At 35.2% G+C, this 20,986-nt stretch overlaps 1 protein-coding gene across 1 annotated transcript in view; it reads right to left on the minus strand.

Moving 5' to 3' along the window:
* HMCN1 (hemicentin 1) overlaps positions 1-20,986 on the minus strand; it is a 443,754-nt gene that overhangs the window by 219,514 nt on the left and 203,254 nt on the right. The window contains exons 12-15 of the mRNA XM_032137046.1: positions 12,259-12,400; positions 11,016-11,143; positions 8,668-8,781; positions 4,086-4,244 (exon numbers count right to left, since the gene is read on the minus strand). Of these exons, the coding sequence (XP_031992937.1) occupies positions 4,086-4,244; positions 8,668-8,781; positions 11,016-11,143; positions 12,259-12,400 (543 nt within the window). The remainder of the gene's footprint in view (positions 1-4,085; positions 4,245-8,667; positions 8,782-11,015; positions 11,144-12,258; positions 12,401-20,986) is intronic.

The raw sequence follows: 20,986 nt of genomic DNA on the forward strand, positions 1-20,986 counted from the left end.
CAGTGAGTGTAGTACAGTGCACGGTGCTTCTGCAGAGGAGGCTGTTTGCTTAGAGAGGTGAAGAGCACACTAAGTGGCTTCAAATGGCAACTCTAAGCTTGAGAAAATTATTTTACCTTCTCCAGTTAAAATATTCCCATGAACAAAAAAGGCATAATAACATTTCCTATCTCATGTTGTTAAAAGAGATGATCTTTATTAATCATTTAGTATATAATAATCACTCAGATATAAACTCTCATTAAACATATTATAGAGTTAACTTATTAAATCTCAACTGGAGTTTAATATATCTACGGTTAATTTCTGTGGTTAGTTTAATGTATCTATGGTTAATTTCAATTTTGGCTTCTTCATAGAGTCTGTTAGGATGATGTTTGATCCTCTGAGATTCTAAGTATTTGTTTGCAAGCATCTTGAGATCTGCACAGGGTTAATGCCACAGTATAACTTTGCTGTAACTTACATATAGATATGGCTGTGTACACACATTATTCTGCAAATATAAAAATCACAAACAGATTGACCATCTTGCTGCAAAAATTATTCCATAAAATTATTCTAGTTCCCTTAGGGAAAATTAAATATATATATACTCCATATGGTGGCTCTTGCATTATTTTAGTCAGAGATTTTCTTTCCTAAAATGACTGGACACATTGTTTTGGTTCCACCAAACCACAAAGCATGAAACCACAGTCTAAGACTCAAACCCTGTGTGGTATGGAATGCTACAAATAAAATCACTGCCAAGCCAACTTTTTGTTTGATGTAGCCAGTCCTCTTTCCTTCCAAATGACTTCACAATCCACTATCCCTTTTTACAAAGGATAAAAATCATTGGTAACTTTCCCTGTTGACCTGAAATGTCCATAATTTAAAACCATGATAATAAGTAATAGGAAAAAGGGCACTCACTACAAGAAGCTAGAACTCAAAAATCATATTAAATAGGCTTTTCATTATTTTTTGATCTAGTATTGTTGATATGAAGTAATATGCCCACAAAAACAATATGAGAGTTCAAATAGCTAAATGATATGGATAAAAGCATGCTTTTCTTCCTAAGTCATAAGCTACTTAAATTTATGCCCAATAGTTTTGGAACTCAAATGAACAATTTTATGCACTACTAAGCTTAATACTTAATTTGTCTCAAGCCCTTTCTTTAAAAAGTTAAGCTGAAACAGTGATTTTCACATTAATATCCCAATGCTTAATCTTAAATACTAAGCTGCTATTATATAGGCATTTCCATATGATTTTTCAAGGTTCAAAGAATCAAAATGACCACTTAATTTGTGAAGTTAATATTCATTTACATGATACATGTTTCATTAAACAGCTTTAGGGGAACAGCAGTAACAGCTGATATGCTGGGTGTACGTTATGATGATGTCTCGTTTTATCTTTACAACCAGCCAATGAGGTAGGTAGCACTTAGATCATTATTTTATAGATGAGGAAAGTTTAGGCAGAAAACCCATTCTCGGTCAGAGTCCACCATTTACTTAACCACTACATAAGTTCTGGGGAAAGTTTTGATTTGATGTGTGTTTACCTTTAAACCTAATAGTGATAACTATAATTATCACTACAACTGTGATTTGCATGGTTCTTAGCATTTACATATTACATTTGCTAGAATATGTAACAATAGTGTGATGTGAACAGACAAGGTCTAATCAACTTTTGTTATTCAACAAAACAAGCACGAGGTCAAAGAATATGTGTACTGGTATCACAAAACAAGGCAAATGAGAATACCAGGCACTAGGTAGGCAGCCAAGGCAGCATCGGTGTCAAGCAAACCTCAAAAATGAAGCAACTCCTAACACTGTGAGCTACAATGAGAAAGATCTAACAGCGAATATGGAAATAGTTAGTGCATAACAGAAACATGAATGGTACTGACTTTAATACTAAGTTATTTGGCAATTGTGAACAATGGTCAAGGTTACAATAAACAAATAATTTGGCTTATGTTGATGGTTCTGTCAGGACAATTACTAGAATAAAAGTTGAAAAAGCCATTGTTTTAGAAAGGGTCACAGAGAATGAAGATCTTGAATATAAGTGAAGATAAAACAAAATTCACTTCTGTTCAAGAAATAAAGCATAAATATGAAACATTTGTTAGGATGTTTCCTAATCCAATGTAAATCACCCCAACGGAGATAGTGTGAACCCTTATATGGTGTATCACTGGACAGAAGAAGGAATCTGGAAATTCCAGAAGCTAAAAGGGATTATCAAGAAGGCAGCAAGTAAGGAAAGAAGCATGTGCAAAAGATTCTTACGATTTCTACAAACTTTGAGGGGACTGAGGGTGCAATTACCTTTTTGCTGGGAAAAATTACTGAGACTGTTTCTCTCTTCCTCTAGAGCTAGACAAGTCTAAAAGAATGTTGAGTAAACATAAAATATCTGTGCAGGAAGGAGGTAGAAGGAGAACTAGAAAATGTTGAGAATTACAATGTTGTACTCAGTATATTTCTTGTAAACAAGAATTCTCTGTGTAGTGACCCTCTTTATTTGGGCCTTACATATCTAAAAGCATTACTGTGTTTTACATCCTGCTTGCTAGTAGATTCAGAGCTACCCTCCACCCAGAGGTTCCAATCTTATTTTCAAGGCATTTCTCTTAATAACCACAGAGTTTAGTCATGGTTCAAACATGTCTTACAGTGTCCTAGACAGATTCTATAGTGGTCTTTGTGGTCATTTCCAGCTTTGTTGATTCTCCCCCAAGGGCATAATCACCAAGAGTTCAGAGTGTTCACCAGACAGCTCAGGGGCAAGGGGATCATAAAAGATCCCAGAAAGCAAAAATTTAGCTTACATGAAACAAATATCAAGTTTAGCAGGACATGATTTTCATTTAAAGACTTAAAACAGTAGAACTAAAATGTTTTGTGTTACTATATTCTAAGAAAAATAAAAAGCATTTTCTTTACAGTTCTAACTTTTGCTTTTAAAAAACAGTCTGGCATGAATATCATCATATACAAGTGAAAATATAGGACAATTGAATGCACTGTCATATTTTATAAGTTCTAAGTGACACAAATGTTAAATTATCTTAAAAATTAAATGCCAGGTTCTATTTCATACAAAGTGAACTCTGTTTTATGTTTGACTACAATGCAAAGAGATTTTTTTTTAAAAGAGACATGAGGTAGACAAAAAAGGGAGGACGAAACTTCTTGAGTAACCTACATACGGTTGTCTTGCATGCACTGTATCTTCATTTTGTGATTGACGTTTTTTTGTAGTACTTTATTTTATACACTGAAGAGTAATTGCTATTGAATTTTTTTAAGTAAAAGCACAATCTGATACCTTTGCTGTCATCAATATCTTCAAATTGTGATCTAGGGCCAAAGTATAATTTCTGGCCTCCAGATGTTGATACTTAGAAGTTTGGTGGCAGAATGGATGACTCTTAGTAGGGAAACAGCAACTTGAGTTCAAATATCCAGGTTCTGCACCTCCCTAACTCTGTAACCCTGATCAAGTCGCTTAGCCTTTATAAGCCTCAGTTTCCTTATCTATAAAAAGGAGATAATTTTAGGATCTTTCCATATAAAAGTTTTTGACACAGCGAATGGTACCTAGAAAGTGGCTCAGTGTGGTGGCTCATGCCTGTAATTCCAGCACTTTGGGAGGCTGAGGTGGGTGGATCACGAGGTCAGGAGTTCAAGACCAGTCTGGCCAACATGGTGAAACCCCACCTCTACGAAAAATACAAAAAAATAGCTGGGCATGGTGGCAGGCACCTGCAATCCCAGCTACTCAGGAGGCTGAGGCAGGAGAATTGCTTGAACATGGGGTGCAGAGGTTGCAGTGAGCCGAGATAGCACTACTGCACTCCAGCCTGGGTGACAGAGTGAGACTCTGTATCAAAAAAAAAAAAAAGAAAGCACCTAGTAAATGCTAACTACTGTTATTATATTAATCTGAAATGCATCCTCTAATTTTGCCATTCTGATTAATAATTCTACCAAATAATTTCAAGTTATTAAACATGAAGAATAACAGATCAATTTCAAAACAAATTTGGCCTATAAGATCTGGAGGCTTACAGCCAACATCCAGAGTTATCTTGCCAGTTGCTCTTCCAGCCTCATTGATGGCTACACAGGTATAATCGCCAGCATCCAGATCTTGTGTTTCTTGAATCTTCAAAAGTCCCAAGAGAGGGTCAATAATGAGGAATGCTGAGGGCCTCAGCTCAAGATCTCCTAAGTCAAAACAAAGGGGAGAACATTAAACACTAAAGTATTAAAATTGTTTACGCTGCTATTGGTTTAATTTCAAAACTTCCAAATAAAGTTGATTGCAAAGTTTTTAAACACAAATGTTTGGCACAACATAGGCACTTTCTACAGTCTAAAGTCCAGACCTGTAATAAACTGTGTATGAATATTTTCTATTTATATCTGTATGTGTAACTAAATAAAAAAGGAGGAGCTCTTTGAACCTACCTTGGGGAACTGGGAAAGCCTGGCAGTCACAACCAAAGCTTAGGTAACAAGGGAGTGAGGAAATAAAGGTTGAAAGGAGGTTTCTACTATCTTTGTGGCAGGATGCATTTGGTTACTCAGTAGATGTTTGAGAAACCAGAGGAATTTTATTTCTGCTAATGACCAGTGCCTTGAATTTCCCAAGAATGACTTTTATTTGAAGGCAGAAGATGCCTCAACAAAGCTATGATTTAGGTTAGGCTTTTCCTTATGCTTCCCCTCCTCCTCCTCCTCCAGGGCATCTCCTTGCCAAAGAATAGAATTAATCAGGATGACCACTATCATAAAAAAGTACATAGTACTGTACATAGTACTGGATGTTTAATGCCAGCTCAGTGTCCACATCTTTTTTGTTTTTGTAAAGGGTGACATCAAACATGTCAGGATTTTAAAAACTTCCAGGAATCTTGAGGGTCATTGTTCTTAGAGTTTCATAGTATTCCCAGATGTCAAGCCTGAAAAGGTATTCTCCAAAATGTCATACATCAGCCATCTGACCTTGGACTGAGGACCATGGAAGTAACTGTCTTAGCTTCTAAGAAGCAAACACAACTCAGGAGCTAGTACTAAAATTCTCTAGGAGACTGCAAACAGCAACAGCCAACAGACTCGGGGCAACAAATGGACAATTCTCTTTCTGTTTATATAATTTGCAAAGGCAAGGAGGTCACAAGAGCTCTAAATTTGAGAAAAAAATTACATCAGCAACCGTCAGTGCCTAAAACAAAGTATTTTTCAGCATTCCAATATTTAAAACCTCAATCATGCTTTTAAACTTGCTACTACATACCACGTGAAAATGAGAGCAGTAACTAAAGCTGTGTCGATATGCCTCTGAGAAATTTTTATAAATAAAAGCAGATGATGTTGACATAAACTTTCCTCACACCACAGGAGGATGCAATCTGACCTCCCTGTTCATCAAGTATTAAAATGTTTGGACTAAAATGCATTTAGATTTTTGGAATTTACTTTCCCCTTATATTTCTTCTGTAAATGTCAGAGGACATTAACAGGATAAAATAAAGACTTTTTTGCTAGTAGCTTTCTATCAAAATAAAAAATGTTTAAAGAATAGCAGACATGAAACAAAATATAAATTGGAAAAAACTAGTTATATTAAGTTTCTGTTTTAATCACATTTTGACAGATTCTCCTTTCTTGATTTCTACTGAAAAGTTACTCATCAGATTATTGAGAAGCTATAAATACAGAACCTTTCAGATGGAAGTAAAATAGTGATTATTTACTTTTAATATTAGGTAAGACTAGAAGAATGTTATACATAGGAAAATGTATAAACTTTACTGACAATATATTCTAGGGTTTACAGTCATTACCATTGAGGAGAGTTCCCTTTTTGCTGCAGTTTAAATTCAATCTGGCCTCCGTGGATATAAAGACTAACAGAGAGATCATTATCTCTGGCATAAGATCTTTTCAAATAATTGATAAGTAAGTAGTTATCAAAAATGTTTGTTTAAAAACTTAACTGTACTCTTAAAAATTAATGGGGACCCTGGTGAATTTTTATGTGGATTATGTTTATTTGTACTGTGTATATATATATATATATAATTTTAGAAATAAAACTGAGAAATTAAAAACATATACATTCACTTATTTTTAATAAATGCATGACATTTTAGTATAATAAACATATTATATTTTTAAAATTGTATTTTCAAAACATGAGAAATTTAGTGAGAAGAGTGGCAGTGTTTCACATTTTTGCACATCTCTATAATCTCTAATGTAGCATAATACAAGACAGTTGAATGCTCATATCTGCTTCTCCACTGACTCTATTGGACATCACACATCACATAGCCTCCAGAAACTCCATTATTCACTTTTGAGATAATAAGAATGAAAAAGGCAACATCTTAGTATTATTATGAAAATAATTTTGATCTCATGAATCCCCTGAAAGAATTGTGGGAACCCCTAGAGTCTCCAAACCACATTTTAAGAACAACAGATCTAAATGAATAAATCTAATTTCTTTAATATTTTACCATACATATTCTTTTTATAAGATTTCAATAGTGTTTTGATTCTCCTTTGAACCCACTATATGTTGCTCATTTCTAAAAATAAAAGATCTAAAATTTCAGAGAGCATTTGTGCTTATGGAATTCCTTTTCTCTGATGGTCTGAATGGAACACGGTTTGTTAATTTTTTTCTTTCAAACACCTACTTTATTCAATCAGAATCACCTCAAGGAAGGTATGAGGAAAAAGATATTCTTATGGTGAAGGCAGGAACTCTTCCTCCTCACCCCTATGGTTTCCATAAGGTAGCCTTTTCCCAGCCTTCCTGGTGTCTTGTCCTCAGCAGAGATGGGACTGGAAAGCCCACCTGCTCCTAACCCCTCCATTTTGAGGCCAGTTTGCATTCACAGGAGTTCGTCCCCTCGATTTGCTGTTGGTGGTCCTAACTCTACTCTGTTTATGCATAAATTGTCTGCCTGTGACTTGGGAGGGTATGTTAGTTGACCTGATCCTGGAGGTCAGGGCAGCTCTGCCTATTATTGATGAACCCAGGGAACACATCTTACAATGTATCAAATGCCCATATTCTATCTCTGTTGGTTCATAACTTGGACAGCAAAATGATATATTATTGAACCCACTGAGTGGTAGTATCTATAGTTGAGAAAAGAAACAGAGAGTAAATTCTAGAATCTCTCATGTGGTGGGTACCTAGTTCCCTATCTCCTCTTTTAGTTTCCAAGCTATTTGTGGGTTTAAGATGGGCATGAAGACTAATTGATTCAGGAGCACGGTCCCAGTTTGGGAGAATAAAAGACTTTTTGTGAGACTCTGCTATATACACATATATAGAAGTTGGCATTTCCATTACTTTTTTGAATTTTTATTTTCATGATAAACTATTGAATGACATTTAAAATAAAGAAGTACTGTCTATAACATATTTTCTTGATATATTTAATTATAATGTAAATTTGAAATTGGTACTGATTTCTTTGGCAATTCAAAAATTTAAGTATTTTAAGAAAGTAAAATTAGTTTATGTTGACCAACATAAATCTGATTAAGGAGCAAACTCAGAAATGCTTTCTTATCAGAGAAAACATGAAGACTAAAAATCTTTCAGTATGGACAACCAGGAAAATGGCATTACTTCCTAGTTTCCACCTTGCTTTTGATTTATATTATTTAAAGCTATTTATTTTCTACATAAAGCCTTTCTTTTTCACCTCATGTTCCCTAAGAGTTTGAACTTGAGGTGAATTCCTAATTTTGTGATTATGACATCAACCTGTTGCTATGGAAATGTTTGTGATTTAACAAACAGAATCATAACAATAGTGCTTTGTACTATTTAACACTTTTCATCTGAAGATTAAAAAGTATTTCGCAAACAGCATCTCAATAATCCTAGCAACCTCCCTGTTAGGGTGTTTGCAGGATTTTTTTTCTTTTTCCCGTAATTGGAAGAACTGAAAGAAGCAGAAGCAGGGCTTTTTACACAGATATCTACTGTCAGCATCTGAGCCTGAACCAGGATCCAAGTGTATTCTCACCAAGGACAAGTGGCATATAACTGTTATTTTATTATGGAATCACAGAGGTGCAATCTTTATGATAAAAATATAGAAAGATAATTTCTATAGCTGAGACAAGCATTTACCATGTATGATGTAGCTGACCTATCAATAAATACATTTATCTTTCAACTCTCTGTAAGCTTCAATGTGTACCTTTATTTGAACATGTTATAGAAAGTATCCTTGTGAATCTAGAAAACTTTTTAATAGTGAGAGCCATCATCTCTAAGAAAAGTGAACTAAAATCAGTGGGGCTATTTTAAACATTAACTGAGTATTCTTGGATAATTTTCTTCAGGAAACAATCCTAAACTAACAAAGAGAATGTTCAGCTGGATTAGCAAAGGCGAACTTTTCCTGCTTTGATTTTCACAGTCCTGTAATCCATACCAGATGTCAAATCCTGAAATTCAGAGCTGAGAATTTTGAACTATTGTCTCCAGTGAGATCATAAACACGTTTTATGGGGCTGCAAAGTCACACACCAAAACAAAGTTTTAACAAATCATTTAAAAAAACAAAACAAAACTAAGTGAACCAGACACAAACATACTGAAGAAATGTACCTTTGAACCATTTAACTTGAGGTGGAGGAATACCAGAGGTTTTGCATTCCATAAGGGTTATATCCCCAAGGGCAACCAAGAGCTCACTCTGAACTACCATCAATTTAGGGGCTTCTGAAAAAAACAAAAACACAAATAGTCAACATTTAGCACAAGACCAGATGGATTTTGTTTATGTTTACTAAATGAACCAATTAAAAAATCTATCAGAATTTATGTGCTTGTGGCCATTACAATATTTATAAACTGAAAGAAACTCTTGTAATGCATATGCACATAGGTGTGTGTGATAAAAAGATCACTTATCAAGGTCAAAGAAATGATATCAGGAAAAAAATAATGACTAAAACAAAAAATAATTATGATAAAACAAACTCCAAAAAATTTAGGAAACTAATGGAAAGTTCTTCATGAAAGAGTTATATAAGGAAAGAAACACCTTAGAAATCAGAATACATCTTAGAGAAACAATACTAAAAGAACAGAGAGAGGAATAATTCTAAGAAAAATATAGTCAAAAGAGGGATAATGGTAAGACTGACAGCTAAATTAAGACTTGAGGATGATACAACTGTAGATGAATTTGTTAACATTTTCTACGGCATTTTAAGGATATTCATGTCTAACTACAGGAAGATATTTGCAGTCCAAGCCTAAAATTTGCATTTACAAAAAGTAGAGTCTCCTGGTTTTGACCCTTCTTTTCCCTGTGATGCTAAATATAGACATTCTCTAAATTTCTGTTCTTCACTCTGCTTCACTTGCTTGCCCAGTGGTTCGGTTTACTTAAACATTTTCTCTTAAGGAGATATTTTAGGACTTCCTAGCTTCAGCTGAGGCATTTTTAAACAAAGCTAAGTTAGCTTCTCACAGATCATGTAATTTCTCTGCTAGAATACCTTCAGTGATTCCTACTGCTTTCAAAATTCCATCGAATCTCTTTCAAAAATTATAAATGGGTGCATAGCTTTTTTTTTAACCTTACCCTCTGTTACACTTCTCACTTATCACAAGGTACAGAGCTTCACTGATAGCCCAGAACACAACAGACTTTTACTCTCCTATCTTCTTTGCCTTTCCTAAAGTTATTTCCTCTTCGTAAAATGCCCTATGCCACAACCCTTCAAATCCCACTCATTCCTCCAGACAGCCTAAATCCTGTCTCCTTTGAGAAATCTTTGCTAATTCCTCAGTCTGAATTAATCTTCCCCTCTGCCAACCTCCCACTGTAGTACTTGTCTGTCTGCCTTGTTATATTTCTGTATATATCCACCCCCATTATGTAAATTCTTGAAAAGTAAAGGCTACATGACACACGTTTTTAAAATGTTACACTCCAGTCTCCAGCACAGCATTTTGCATGCTGCATCTCTAGAGGTGCTTAATAAGTTAAAATAAATGTATTTAATATTATGGCTTCTATGTGAACGAACCAAAATTTGTTTTCACAATGGAAGTAGAATTTGGTTTCAGTCACTTGCTCCGCATTCCCAACTGTTTTTCCCTCTACACTGTGGTATTCTGTGAACATTTTTAATTCAATTATCTCCAAATCTGAGCCCACTTTCCCTCTAAAGGTGTTCACCATGTGCCTTCTTTATTTCTATAAATGAGATCACTTCTTTCCAGGCTCTCAATTCAATACTTGTGACATTTTGGTTCTCTCCCTCACCTATACCTTCAAGTACAATTCTCTATCTTTATTATCTCTTTTGAATCCTTTCTTCTCTACTGACAATTTCATTATCTTACTATGAATGAGACTGAATAAGAATGAATGAAAGGGTGGATTGCTAGCCATTGATTATTCACAATTTATAACCTGGATCTGAGTATATGATACCTTTATCCTTTATTTGACTAATAAAGACAAAATTAAATAGAAATCTTCTATAGAATAATTTTCATGAAGTACGCTTCCAATAAATGTTTAAGTTTGGAGGAGGAAATTGAAGATAAAAAGTAAAAATCTTACTATATACAGTTTTGAATATAAGTAGAAATTATAAAATAGAAGTTAAGCTAGAAAGGAAATAGAATTTATTAATTTAAAAGTAAAATATTGCAGAGAACAGACGAACAGTGGAAAGATAGAACTTTGTGGACAATACGAAATTATTCCATAACCTGGAAACTTCCTTGATTTCTGTTGACTAATGAAGCTTTTCACTCTATGAACTTTTAACTTAAATTAGTTACAATATTTGCTTCAATCAGTGTGTGAAATGAATAATAAAGTATAATACCATGTATACATTACTAATATTAACTTTTCAAAAAAGTACTTTTGCATTGCTTGATGTGATATTCATCCTATTTTAATTGCCTTTTAAAGTGATTATACTTGCCAATGTATCTGAGAGTAGAACTCTGTTTATCTGTTCCCGCTGAATTACTTGCCAGGCAACCATAGATCCCTGCATCTTTGGGAGCTGCATTTTTGATAAATAAGGTACCATCTGAGGTCATCCTATACCTGTGAATAAAAAACAAAAAGAATATAAAATTGAAAATACCACAATAGTAATATCAAGATAATATAGTGCTTTCCTTTAAAATATTTTCAAATGTTTTAGAGTTATATTTTTGGTGTTGATTGTAGAAATGGTTACCATCATTATTTTATGAGCAGAAATGCAATAATAATAATAATAATAATATCATGTATCCAATATTGGCTACATGCCAGCCGCTGCACTAGAAACTTTACATTTATTTTAATCTAAAATTTTCCTAACACCCTAGTGAGTTAAATACTATTAATATCCCTGATTTACAGGTGAGCAAAGAGGTTACATAACTCACTCAAAGCCAGAGTTAGTAAATGGAAGAATTGGAATTTGCACCCGGGCAATCTTGCTCCATGTGGTGAACTGCTGTAGTAAATGGTTCTTCAAAATGAAAACCTTAGAGATGTAATGTCTCATGTCACACAGTGAGTCTGTGAGGAGTCTAGGAATAGAATCTGGCTCAACTGGCTGGATCATACCTATGACCTCTTTACTGCCAAACCCAGAGTAATGGAAGACCCATGGCTGGACACTTTGTTGTTTATAGTCCACATGTTTATTATACTCTAAGAGCATGCGTGGATTCAATGCCTTTAAAAAGCACCCAGTGGAATAAAATACTACCCACTGTAGTTTGGTAAAAATGGAAGTAATAACAAAGAACGTCTGAACACATTTTAATTAGAGCTACTCGTCTGTTCTTGACCTCTCTCTTCTGTTAAATCCAGGACAATGTCTTTAATAGATCTGTTGAAACTATATGTTATTTTACCTCACAGAAAGTTTATTACCCTCATTTCAATTACTCAAGTTAAACTAACTGATGGGTGCTACGTTTGCAACTCAAAGTACTGGGAAGCACTTGGTCCCAGCTATTGAATTCAAGACTCAATAACCTCAAACTTTATAAAGTCATCATTTATATTATTTTTGACATTCATAGCCTGTTTAGAAAATGTAAAGCTAAGTATTGTGGTCAAACCTCCCTTAATATTAGGGATTTGGTCATATTAGTTTGGTCCAGAAGTCTCATCAATTTTTCTCACTCAATAAAAACAAAAACATGATACAAACCCAGTACCTGTGTGAACCCACGATAAACGTATCATTAACGGTCCAGGCAATCTTTGGTTTGGGATACCCTGTTGCAGAACACATGATGGAGACCTCAGACCCTCCTGTGAAAGACTGATTCTTGGGCATCACAGTGACTTTGGGTGGTTCTGCAAATAAAAATACACGTATGTAGAAAAATGCCAATTTATCTTGATGTTAGAAGCTTCCTGTGTTAGCAGATTTGTAGGTTTCTCACCATCACATCTTTATTGCCTTCCTGTATGGATGACCCCCATCATGGATATGGCAGGAAAGAAACCAATGGTAATGAAAACAAGGGAAGTAAACTCTCTTTGAAAGTTAAATGAATTTGATCCCGATGTTATATTTTTGTGTTTCCACTGGTTACCATGAAGCCCCTTGCTGGCTTGCTTCCACCAGCTGACCTACAGTTTATGCCACTAATCTGACACTTCCCTATAAACCTCTTCCCAGGCAAAGTCTCTAAATAGAGCTTTTGGCTCTTTCTAGACAACGAATGTAGGATTGGAGCCACAGCTTGTCCTGACTATGCTGTCTGCTTTGTTCAACCTGATCTTTCTCTTTTTATTTATTTGATCATAAGTTTGTTATGGTCAGAAACCATATACTCATATTATTCCATATTCTATTATATTCTATAGCATTTAACATCCTTTGCATATCATGCAGTGGCTCATATATAAAAGACACTTAAAACTTTTGATGGAACGCAGTTTCCTAAACTGTAACCTGGCTCTGAATTGTAATGTCTGCCTGTCCCTCCCAAGATCCTGCTACACTGGTCATTTGACTCATGTCCGTGCATCCACAGGACCTCAACTTAAAAAAAAAATCAGTTATTCAAACTTTCTCTTTCATTACACTTCTATGGCAGGAAAAAGACTTTTGAAAATGCAACACTAAATCAGGAATTTATCATCAAAAAGAAAACAATTCTCTGAGATAATTCTGGGATGTTGATATATTTGTTTCAATAGATTACATGTTTTACATCTATATTACCACACAATAAGAATTAATCTTCAAAGAAGGTAACATCAAAGAGATATTAAGTAGCTCCTAATGTAAATATCCACCAGTTAATAAGGTAAACAAAAGTAAATTAATTTCCAGTGTTTGAAACAGACAGATTTCATAAGTATTAACAGAAATAAATAAATTCATTCAATGACATCTGCTTTTTGCATAATTATTATGTGCCAGGCACTGTGCTAACTTGCAGGGACACACAGATGAACCTAACAGGCATGCTGTCTGCTTTCCATTTAATTTGGTTTTTACTATAAATAAAATTGAGAAATTCAGTTAGCCAGTTAGATGTGAATATATTTATGATATATCTTTCCTGTAAGTTGGTCTGCAAATTGTGGCTTAGTTTCACTAAGAAACCACTAGCTTGGGGAATCTCTATACATGTGAAAGAGATACAAATGGTACTGCTGGGTGGCAACAGCTACATAACTGAAGGAAGCTAATTAGTGCCTAATTGCTAGCAGCTTACAATTGTCCCCCTCCCCTTTTTTTCCTGTTTACATTGTGTTTTTCAAATTATGATCTCGTCTTTGAAGTTAATGTTTAAAGGATTTTTTCCGGTCCATGAACTTGGTTGATAGCCTCATTATTCCATGGATTCCTGTTGGTGAGCATAGGGCTAGAGAAATGTGTGAGGTCAAGGGCAGACTGACTATGGCCAGTAAGTTCAAATTGTGATTCCATCTGGAGTCCATCAATTCTGAAATTCTGAAGGGCTACACATGCTGTAGGGATGTTGCAGATAATCCTCAGGGGATAAGAGGGAAAAAAAAATGAATAGTTCTTTCTCTTTGGAATTTATTGAAATGCACATTTATTCAGTCCCATCTTCCTAAAATAAAATGCTTCTCATGTTTAGCTATTGACATGGAATTGCTGCAAAGATTCAAGCAACTCTCAGAATTTTTGCCCAAACTTGGTGTCTTCCAATGTAGTCTGCCAGAAATGGCCTGGCATCTCTCCCAGCAAGAATCCTACTGGTAGGCTCTGTAGTTCAGATATCAAAGTAAAAATAAGTCAGTTACCGAAACCAGGATGCAGAGAGCTAAGAGGTCATTGAGCAAATACAGCCTGGGCATAGGGTGCTACTCAGGATCATGAAATAAGTCTGTGTGCAACACACAGATGGGATGATATCATCCCACAGGAGGTGAGAAATTTACCATTCCCTTAGAATATTCCTGCTGATTGCCAGGCGTGGTGGTTCACGCCTGTAATCCCAACACTTTGAGAGGCTGAGGCAGATGGATCACCTGAGGTCGGGAGTTTGAGACCATCCTGACTAGCATGAAGAAACTCTGTCTCTACTAAATATACAAAAATTAGCCGAGTGTAGTGGTGCATGCCTGTAATCCCAGCTACTCAGGAGGCTGAGGCAGAAGAATCGCTTGATCCCAGGAGGCAGAGGTTGCAGTGAGCCAAGATCATGCCACTGCCTTCCAGCCTGGAGAACAAGAGCGAAACTCCGTCTCAGAAAAAAAAAAAAAGAATATTCCTGCTGATAAGATACTTAGAAAGAACATGAACAAATGCAGAGGAGCAAAATTAGATTTCTACCAAATAACAGTTGAATAAAATTGGTCAAAATGAATTAGACTTTACTTAATCAGGTTAAATAACGATATAATAGATTTCACTAAGTTATTTCAACTGCTAATTTTTTAATTCCTAGAAAAACCTCCTCATTTTAATGAAGTAGTTGCAATGGAGCAAGAACATGGAATTGAAGAACCACAGTTCAACTCCATCAATGAAGTAACATCATTTGCCAACTAACAAACTGAGTCTACATCTCTTTATTTGCAATGTAAAGCCTCATCCTGACAGGGAAAAAAAAATAGTACTAATGTTGGATTTAGAAGTCCGGAGTTCAGTTTTAGGCTTTGGAGGGAAGTAATCCATTTTTACTTGAGATTTCCAATCTCATATCACCACCATCATCATTATCACCATTATCATCACCACCAACACCACCATGAGCAACCAACACCATCACCATCAAGAACAACTTGCTTTTACTAGCCAAAGCAATGGGAACACAGCACTCTATTAGGTGGCAAGGTATTAATTTGCTTTTTATTTAATTATAACAAAAGCAAAAAACATGTTTTTGTAATTGCCTATCAATAATTTAGAAGAATTTAATATAAATATAAAATAAAAACCAACACTACTTTAAGAATTGGGTATCTTAATACACTATTAATGGTAAGATTAGCAAAAATGAAGTGTAAGCGGGCATGAAAACAGCCATCTCACTGCCTACAAAGACTAGGGAAGAAAAAATCTCACCTAACTCTCTTGGAAATTGCCAACACTATGTTCAAGCTCAGGAGACGTATTTCCTGTCAGCTGGGTCTGATTTGTTGCTCTTAAGCTTCTGGTAGGAAATTTCTCAGAGAAAATACCTAAGGACTTTTTCTTCAAAGTTATTTAATCACCACCAACAAATTAATTAGATAATGCAAATGATTTAATTACTAAGCCACAATTAGCAATATTTATCACCACTGGTATATTTAGAGTACTTGGGCAAATTTCTGTGTGTTTTCATTTTTTCAGCCAGCAAACATTTACTGAGTACCGACAATGTTTCAGACACCTTATGCCTTCAAAGATCTCACAGACACTATAAAGTATATTATGTAAAATTAGGAACTAAATCTCTTTCTAGTAGTCAGTTCATTGAAATAGGAAAGTGGTGCTTTCCTTCCGTCGGTGCCTATTATATACCAGGTATCTAACTCTAGACCCATCATTTATTTTCCACAATAATACTATGTAGCAAGTGTTACTGCCATTTTACAAATAAACTATGGCTCAAAATGGTTAAATAATTTGCCCAGTCACTCAAAGGTGGAGCTGGAATTCAAATGCAGACGTTGCTTGCTCCATGGTGTCTGTCTATAACCTACCTCATAGCGTTATTATGGACTAGCTAGGTTAATATACATAAAACACTTAGAACAATGCCAGGCATGTAGTAGGCACGATGTAACTTTTGCTATTATTAGTAGTATTCCTCTATATAGCAACATGCGACAAAGAATGACCAAATAAAGTTATAGCATTTAAAATACATCTGTGCATATGTACTATCTAGACATTTACAAATGAAATTTGATCACCACAATCCTCACACTTACATACGTCATTTAGATTATTTAGATTATATACCCTATTTCAGCCTGTGCGTGGTGGCTCACGCTTGTAATCCCAGCATTTTCGGAGGCCAAGGCAGGAGGATCGCTTGAACCTAGGAGTTCAAGACCAGTCTGGGCAACAGGGCAAAAACCCGTCTCTACTAAAAATAGAAAAATTAGCCTGGCGTGATGGTGCACGCCTGTAGTCCCAGCTGCTACTTGGAAGACTGAGGTGGGAGGATCACCTGGGCCCAGGAGGCAGAGGTTGCAGTGAGCCGAAGGTTGCAGTGAGTCAAAGGTTGCAGTGAGCCAAGATCGCATCACTGCACTCCAGTTTGGGTGTGAATGAGGCCCTTTCTCAAAAAAAGATTATATACCCTATTTATAAACAATATTTGTTATATCTTATTTAATTCTTCTGAAATCTGAAATATTTCTAGATACTTAAAGTTTACTAGAAATTTCAATAAAATAGATAAAATTAGATTTTTTCCTCTGTTTTACTGATGGAAAAAGCATGCTACTTACCATGTCACGTGGCACATGTTAAAAAGAGTTATCATAATATAATGAGCATGTGGTTATAATATTATTTTCATACTTAGTGAAGTAATTCTCATCATAAAATACTGACTTCATCAAACATCTTGAGAAATATTTCCTTTTTCGTTGCAATATTCTCTCTGGTGACATGGCCTAATTAATGACAGACATCCACCCTTTCCTGATACCATAGAAGACAAATTAATACTTCTAATATTCATATAGAAAAACATCAAGGAGAAAAGGAGGCTTTGTCTGGCACTTTGATTTCCATGTCACAACATGTGATTATGGAAGAGATGTCAGCTACACACTGAATATGCTCAGATTGAACAAGGACTCTTGGGTTGATCTCCAGCCTTAAAAATCCTCCTCATAAGGGAACAACTAGTGGAATCAACAGAAAACTATTTCTGTTGTCAGATAAATAGGAAAACAATCTTAAACAAAACCTTAAACTCCTACTATATACATAAAAACTTCCCCTTCTCTCCCATACTTATGTAACCTTTACTCAGAAGCAGTATAAGGATTTGAAAATTAAGCAGCCACTGTATCAACTCAACAGTGACAAATTGCTTTAGCCTATTTTGTAAAATTTTGCAAAAGTCACTCACATTTTGTTTCTAAATTGGGGTGAATTAATATAAACAATACTTTAAAAATAACAACCATAAATTTTTCATGAGATAATTACCAGATTTTGTTCTAAAACATGATTGTAAATGCAAGCAGTAATATGCTGGCTTGTGCTGGAACTGGAAAAGAAAGTACTTACATAATGACATTTCTAACTGCTGATGTGATTCAAATAACCCATTGAAGTTAACATGGAAACATGATAGATAAGGGTAATGACCAAGACTTCCCTATAGTGTTATTGTCACACTGAGGTTTATTCAGCAATTAAGGAATTATACATCTATTGGGTGCAATTATGTTTTTCCCTCTGTGCAAGGCACTATGGGTTTAAAAAATGACAATGTGATATTGTGAAATATATATTTTGTCTTTGTCCCATTTCCTGACATACAGCTACTAAAATCCTTGGAATCTTGGTAGTGATAAAGGTTTCTTTTGCACGCTAATAAGATGATTGGTGACTGGGGATCCCCAGATGGCTTCAGGATGGGGCTAACTCACCAGAAAGACCAAGGCAGGATGGAACTTTCAACCCCACCCTCAAAATCCAGAGAAGGGAGAGGAGATGAAGGCAGAGATGATCACTGATGGCCCGTGATATAATCAATCATGTCTACAGGACATCTCCATAAAAACCAAAACCAAAAAAAAAGCCAGGGTTCAGAGAGCTTCTAAAATAGCTAAACATGCAAAGAATAGCTGAACACATAGAGGTTCCTGGAGGATGATGTGAAGCTCTGTGCCACTTCTACCATACCTCACCCTATGGCTGTTCATCTGTATCCTTTGTAATATCCTTTATAATAAATGAGTAAAAGTAAAGTGTGTCCTTGGGTTCTGTGAGCCACTCTAGCAAATTAATCAAACTCCTGGAGGGGGTTGTAGGAACCCTGACTTATAGCCAGTCAGAAGCACAAATCACAACCTACAGCTTGCAATTGGCATCAGAAGTGGGTGGACCATCTTGTAGGATGGAGCCTTCAATCTGTGGGATCTAGATAGTTTCAGAAATGAATTGGAGGATCACCCAGCTGGTGTCTGCTGGAGAACTGCTTGGTGTATGGGGAAAAAAAATCCCACATATCTGATGTCAGAAGTGAAGTTTGGTATATGGAATGGGAAAAATACACTTTGACTTTTCCTATATCTCTAATAGACAAGAAGCATCTCACAGTGTATATATAATATGATTGAGAAATAATGACTAAACACTTGATTAAGTGCAAAATTGTGTGGCAAAAATAAATTCTAGAGGATAACCAAACAAAGAGATCAGTATCAGAAAGGCAGTGGTTTATGAGATGGTTCACATTATAGGTAGAATTCAGATAGGGATAATAGAACTAGAATAAGGATGACAACATTTGGAGGCAGTGAGGATGCCTCTGTGACTCAAGTAATGTAAACTGGAGTTGGGACAAATCACGGAAGGATGAAAAGTAATGAAACAAGGGCTAGGGTCAAAGCAGTAGGAAACAGCACACCTTTGAACGTGTAATGGACATAGATCCTGACAGAGAAAATGTTCAGTGGCCACCAAAAGTCCAGCTCTGGCAACCAAAGACAGGACAAGAGCAACACCTATCCATTCTTTTGAGAAATTCATTACTGAGAAAATTCAAAACTCATAGATATCCAAAATTATCTGCCTAAGAGTAGTATGACTATAAAATTAGCAGCATCAATAATATTTTATGATATGAAAGAATTAATCTGATAACTTGTCTACCTATAATTCAGAATTAGTTACACATAGAGGCTTAATATCAATAGCAAGTTCAAATATTCAGTTACCCATTTAAGGAAACATGCATAAAGAAAAGATGTATGGCTACCTTATTCTTTGAAGATACATAGTACTCACATATTGAAAGGAAACATTTTTATTTCTTTTTTTTTCTCTATGCATTGCTTTATGAGGATACAATTCAGTATTAAATGTTAAAAGAACTGTGTAGGAGTTAGTTTGTGGACAGAGGGTGTAAATTTTATTCTGGGGTAATTAGAAAAGCACAAAAAGGTTTTCAATGAATGAACAGTTAAAACAATATTTAGGGAAAATTCACTTGGCTGCCCAGTGGAAGATGGATTGGAAGAGGGGAAGAAAGTCCCCCATTCTAAAAGAAAGTAAGTCCATAAAAAGAGGATTCTAATAGCTTAGTTTGAGTTGGATGAGCATGGTGTCAGTGGCTGTGATGAGGAAAGGAGTGATATGAGAGACAGTGAAATACTGACCTAATCATGCCTAGAAAAAGGTGAAGGGACCTTAATCTAAAAATACTATTACCTGGGGGATAGTTCCACTGAACTCTAAATTTTACAATTGCTCATTTACACTGATCCCTATCAGCAATGCTAAGCACTCACTGATTCAAGCATCAGTCCAAAGAAAATATCTCCCATTATGGACATACATGTCCATAAATAAAGACGGCATAAGAAATTCCATTTTTAAAAAATTGATATACTGTTAGGTGTGGTCTGGGTAAAAGAGAATAGAGAGAGAGAAGTAAGGTATGATTACTGAAAAGAGATACTAAGTGCCCTGACTGCCAGTCTAGGGCTCTTTCATTACCCCAAGAAGCAATTAACAGAATCAGCAACCCAAGGACTTTTATCTCTGTAGCTGTCAGTATTTTTTTAAGTGGGATCATACATTTTTAGATGTTTTTATTTTCCCTCTAAAAGGATTTGTGCTCAGAAGGAATCTAGAGGATCAACAATTGTTGATTGTTGTTTAAAAAGGCATTACCTTTTGAAAAAAGCATCTTACAGCTGCCTATTGATCTCTGTGGTGGAAAATTCTCAAGCTTCTCTCAGTGTTCCTAGTGATATGTTTATGCAATAAGGAATTGATAGTACTCAGGAGAAGAAAGATACTCCATTGATTAATATTTACTGTTAAGTTTTTTTCTTACTTGAGTTCTCACAACGAAACCTAAGTACTCTAATTTGGAGACAGTTAAAACCCACATTCAACCAAACCACCAAATTAATTTATCTTTCTGAAAACATAATAGGGACTGTTATTATGTTCACAAATATATTTTTCATTATGGGTAATATATTCCTGAAAATGTTCAATGATCTAACATCAAGCAATGCTACATGAGACACTGAAAGAAAATTAGAATTTAATTAAGGGAACTAATTTCTATTGAGTTGTATAGCCTGTAAATGTGTTTTACAGGATCTCCGATCCTTCTAAGTATCTATATTTCCTATAGAAAAAGTTAACTTCAAAAAGTTACATAATGACTATCATTGAGCCTGCTGATAATTGTAATTAGTAGCTATATCCCATTCTAACAGTGTGCCTACTGATTTAGGTCAATCAGCTTATTTAAAACA

The sequence above is a fragment of the Hylobates moloch genome, unplaced genomic scaffold (assembly GCF_009828535.3).
Source record: "Hylobates moloch isolate HMO894 unplaced genomic scaffold, HMol_V3 SCAFFOLD_18, whole genome shotgun sequence".
NCBI classification, from domain to species: domain Eukaryota; kingdom Metazoa; phylum Chordata; class Mammalia; order Primates; family Hylobatidae; genus Hylobates; species Hylobates moloch.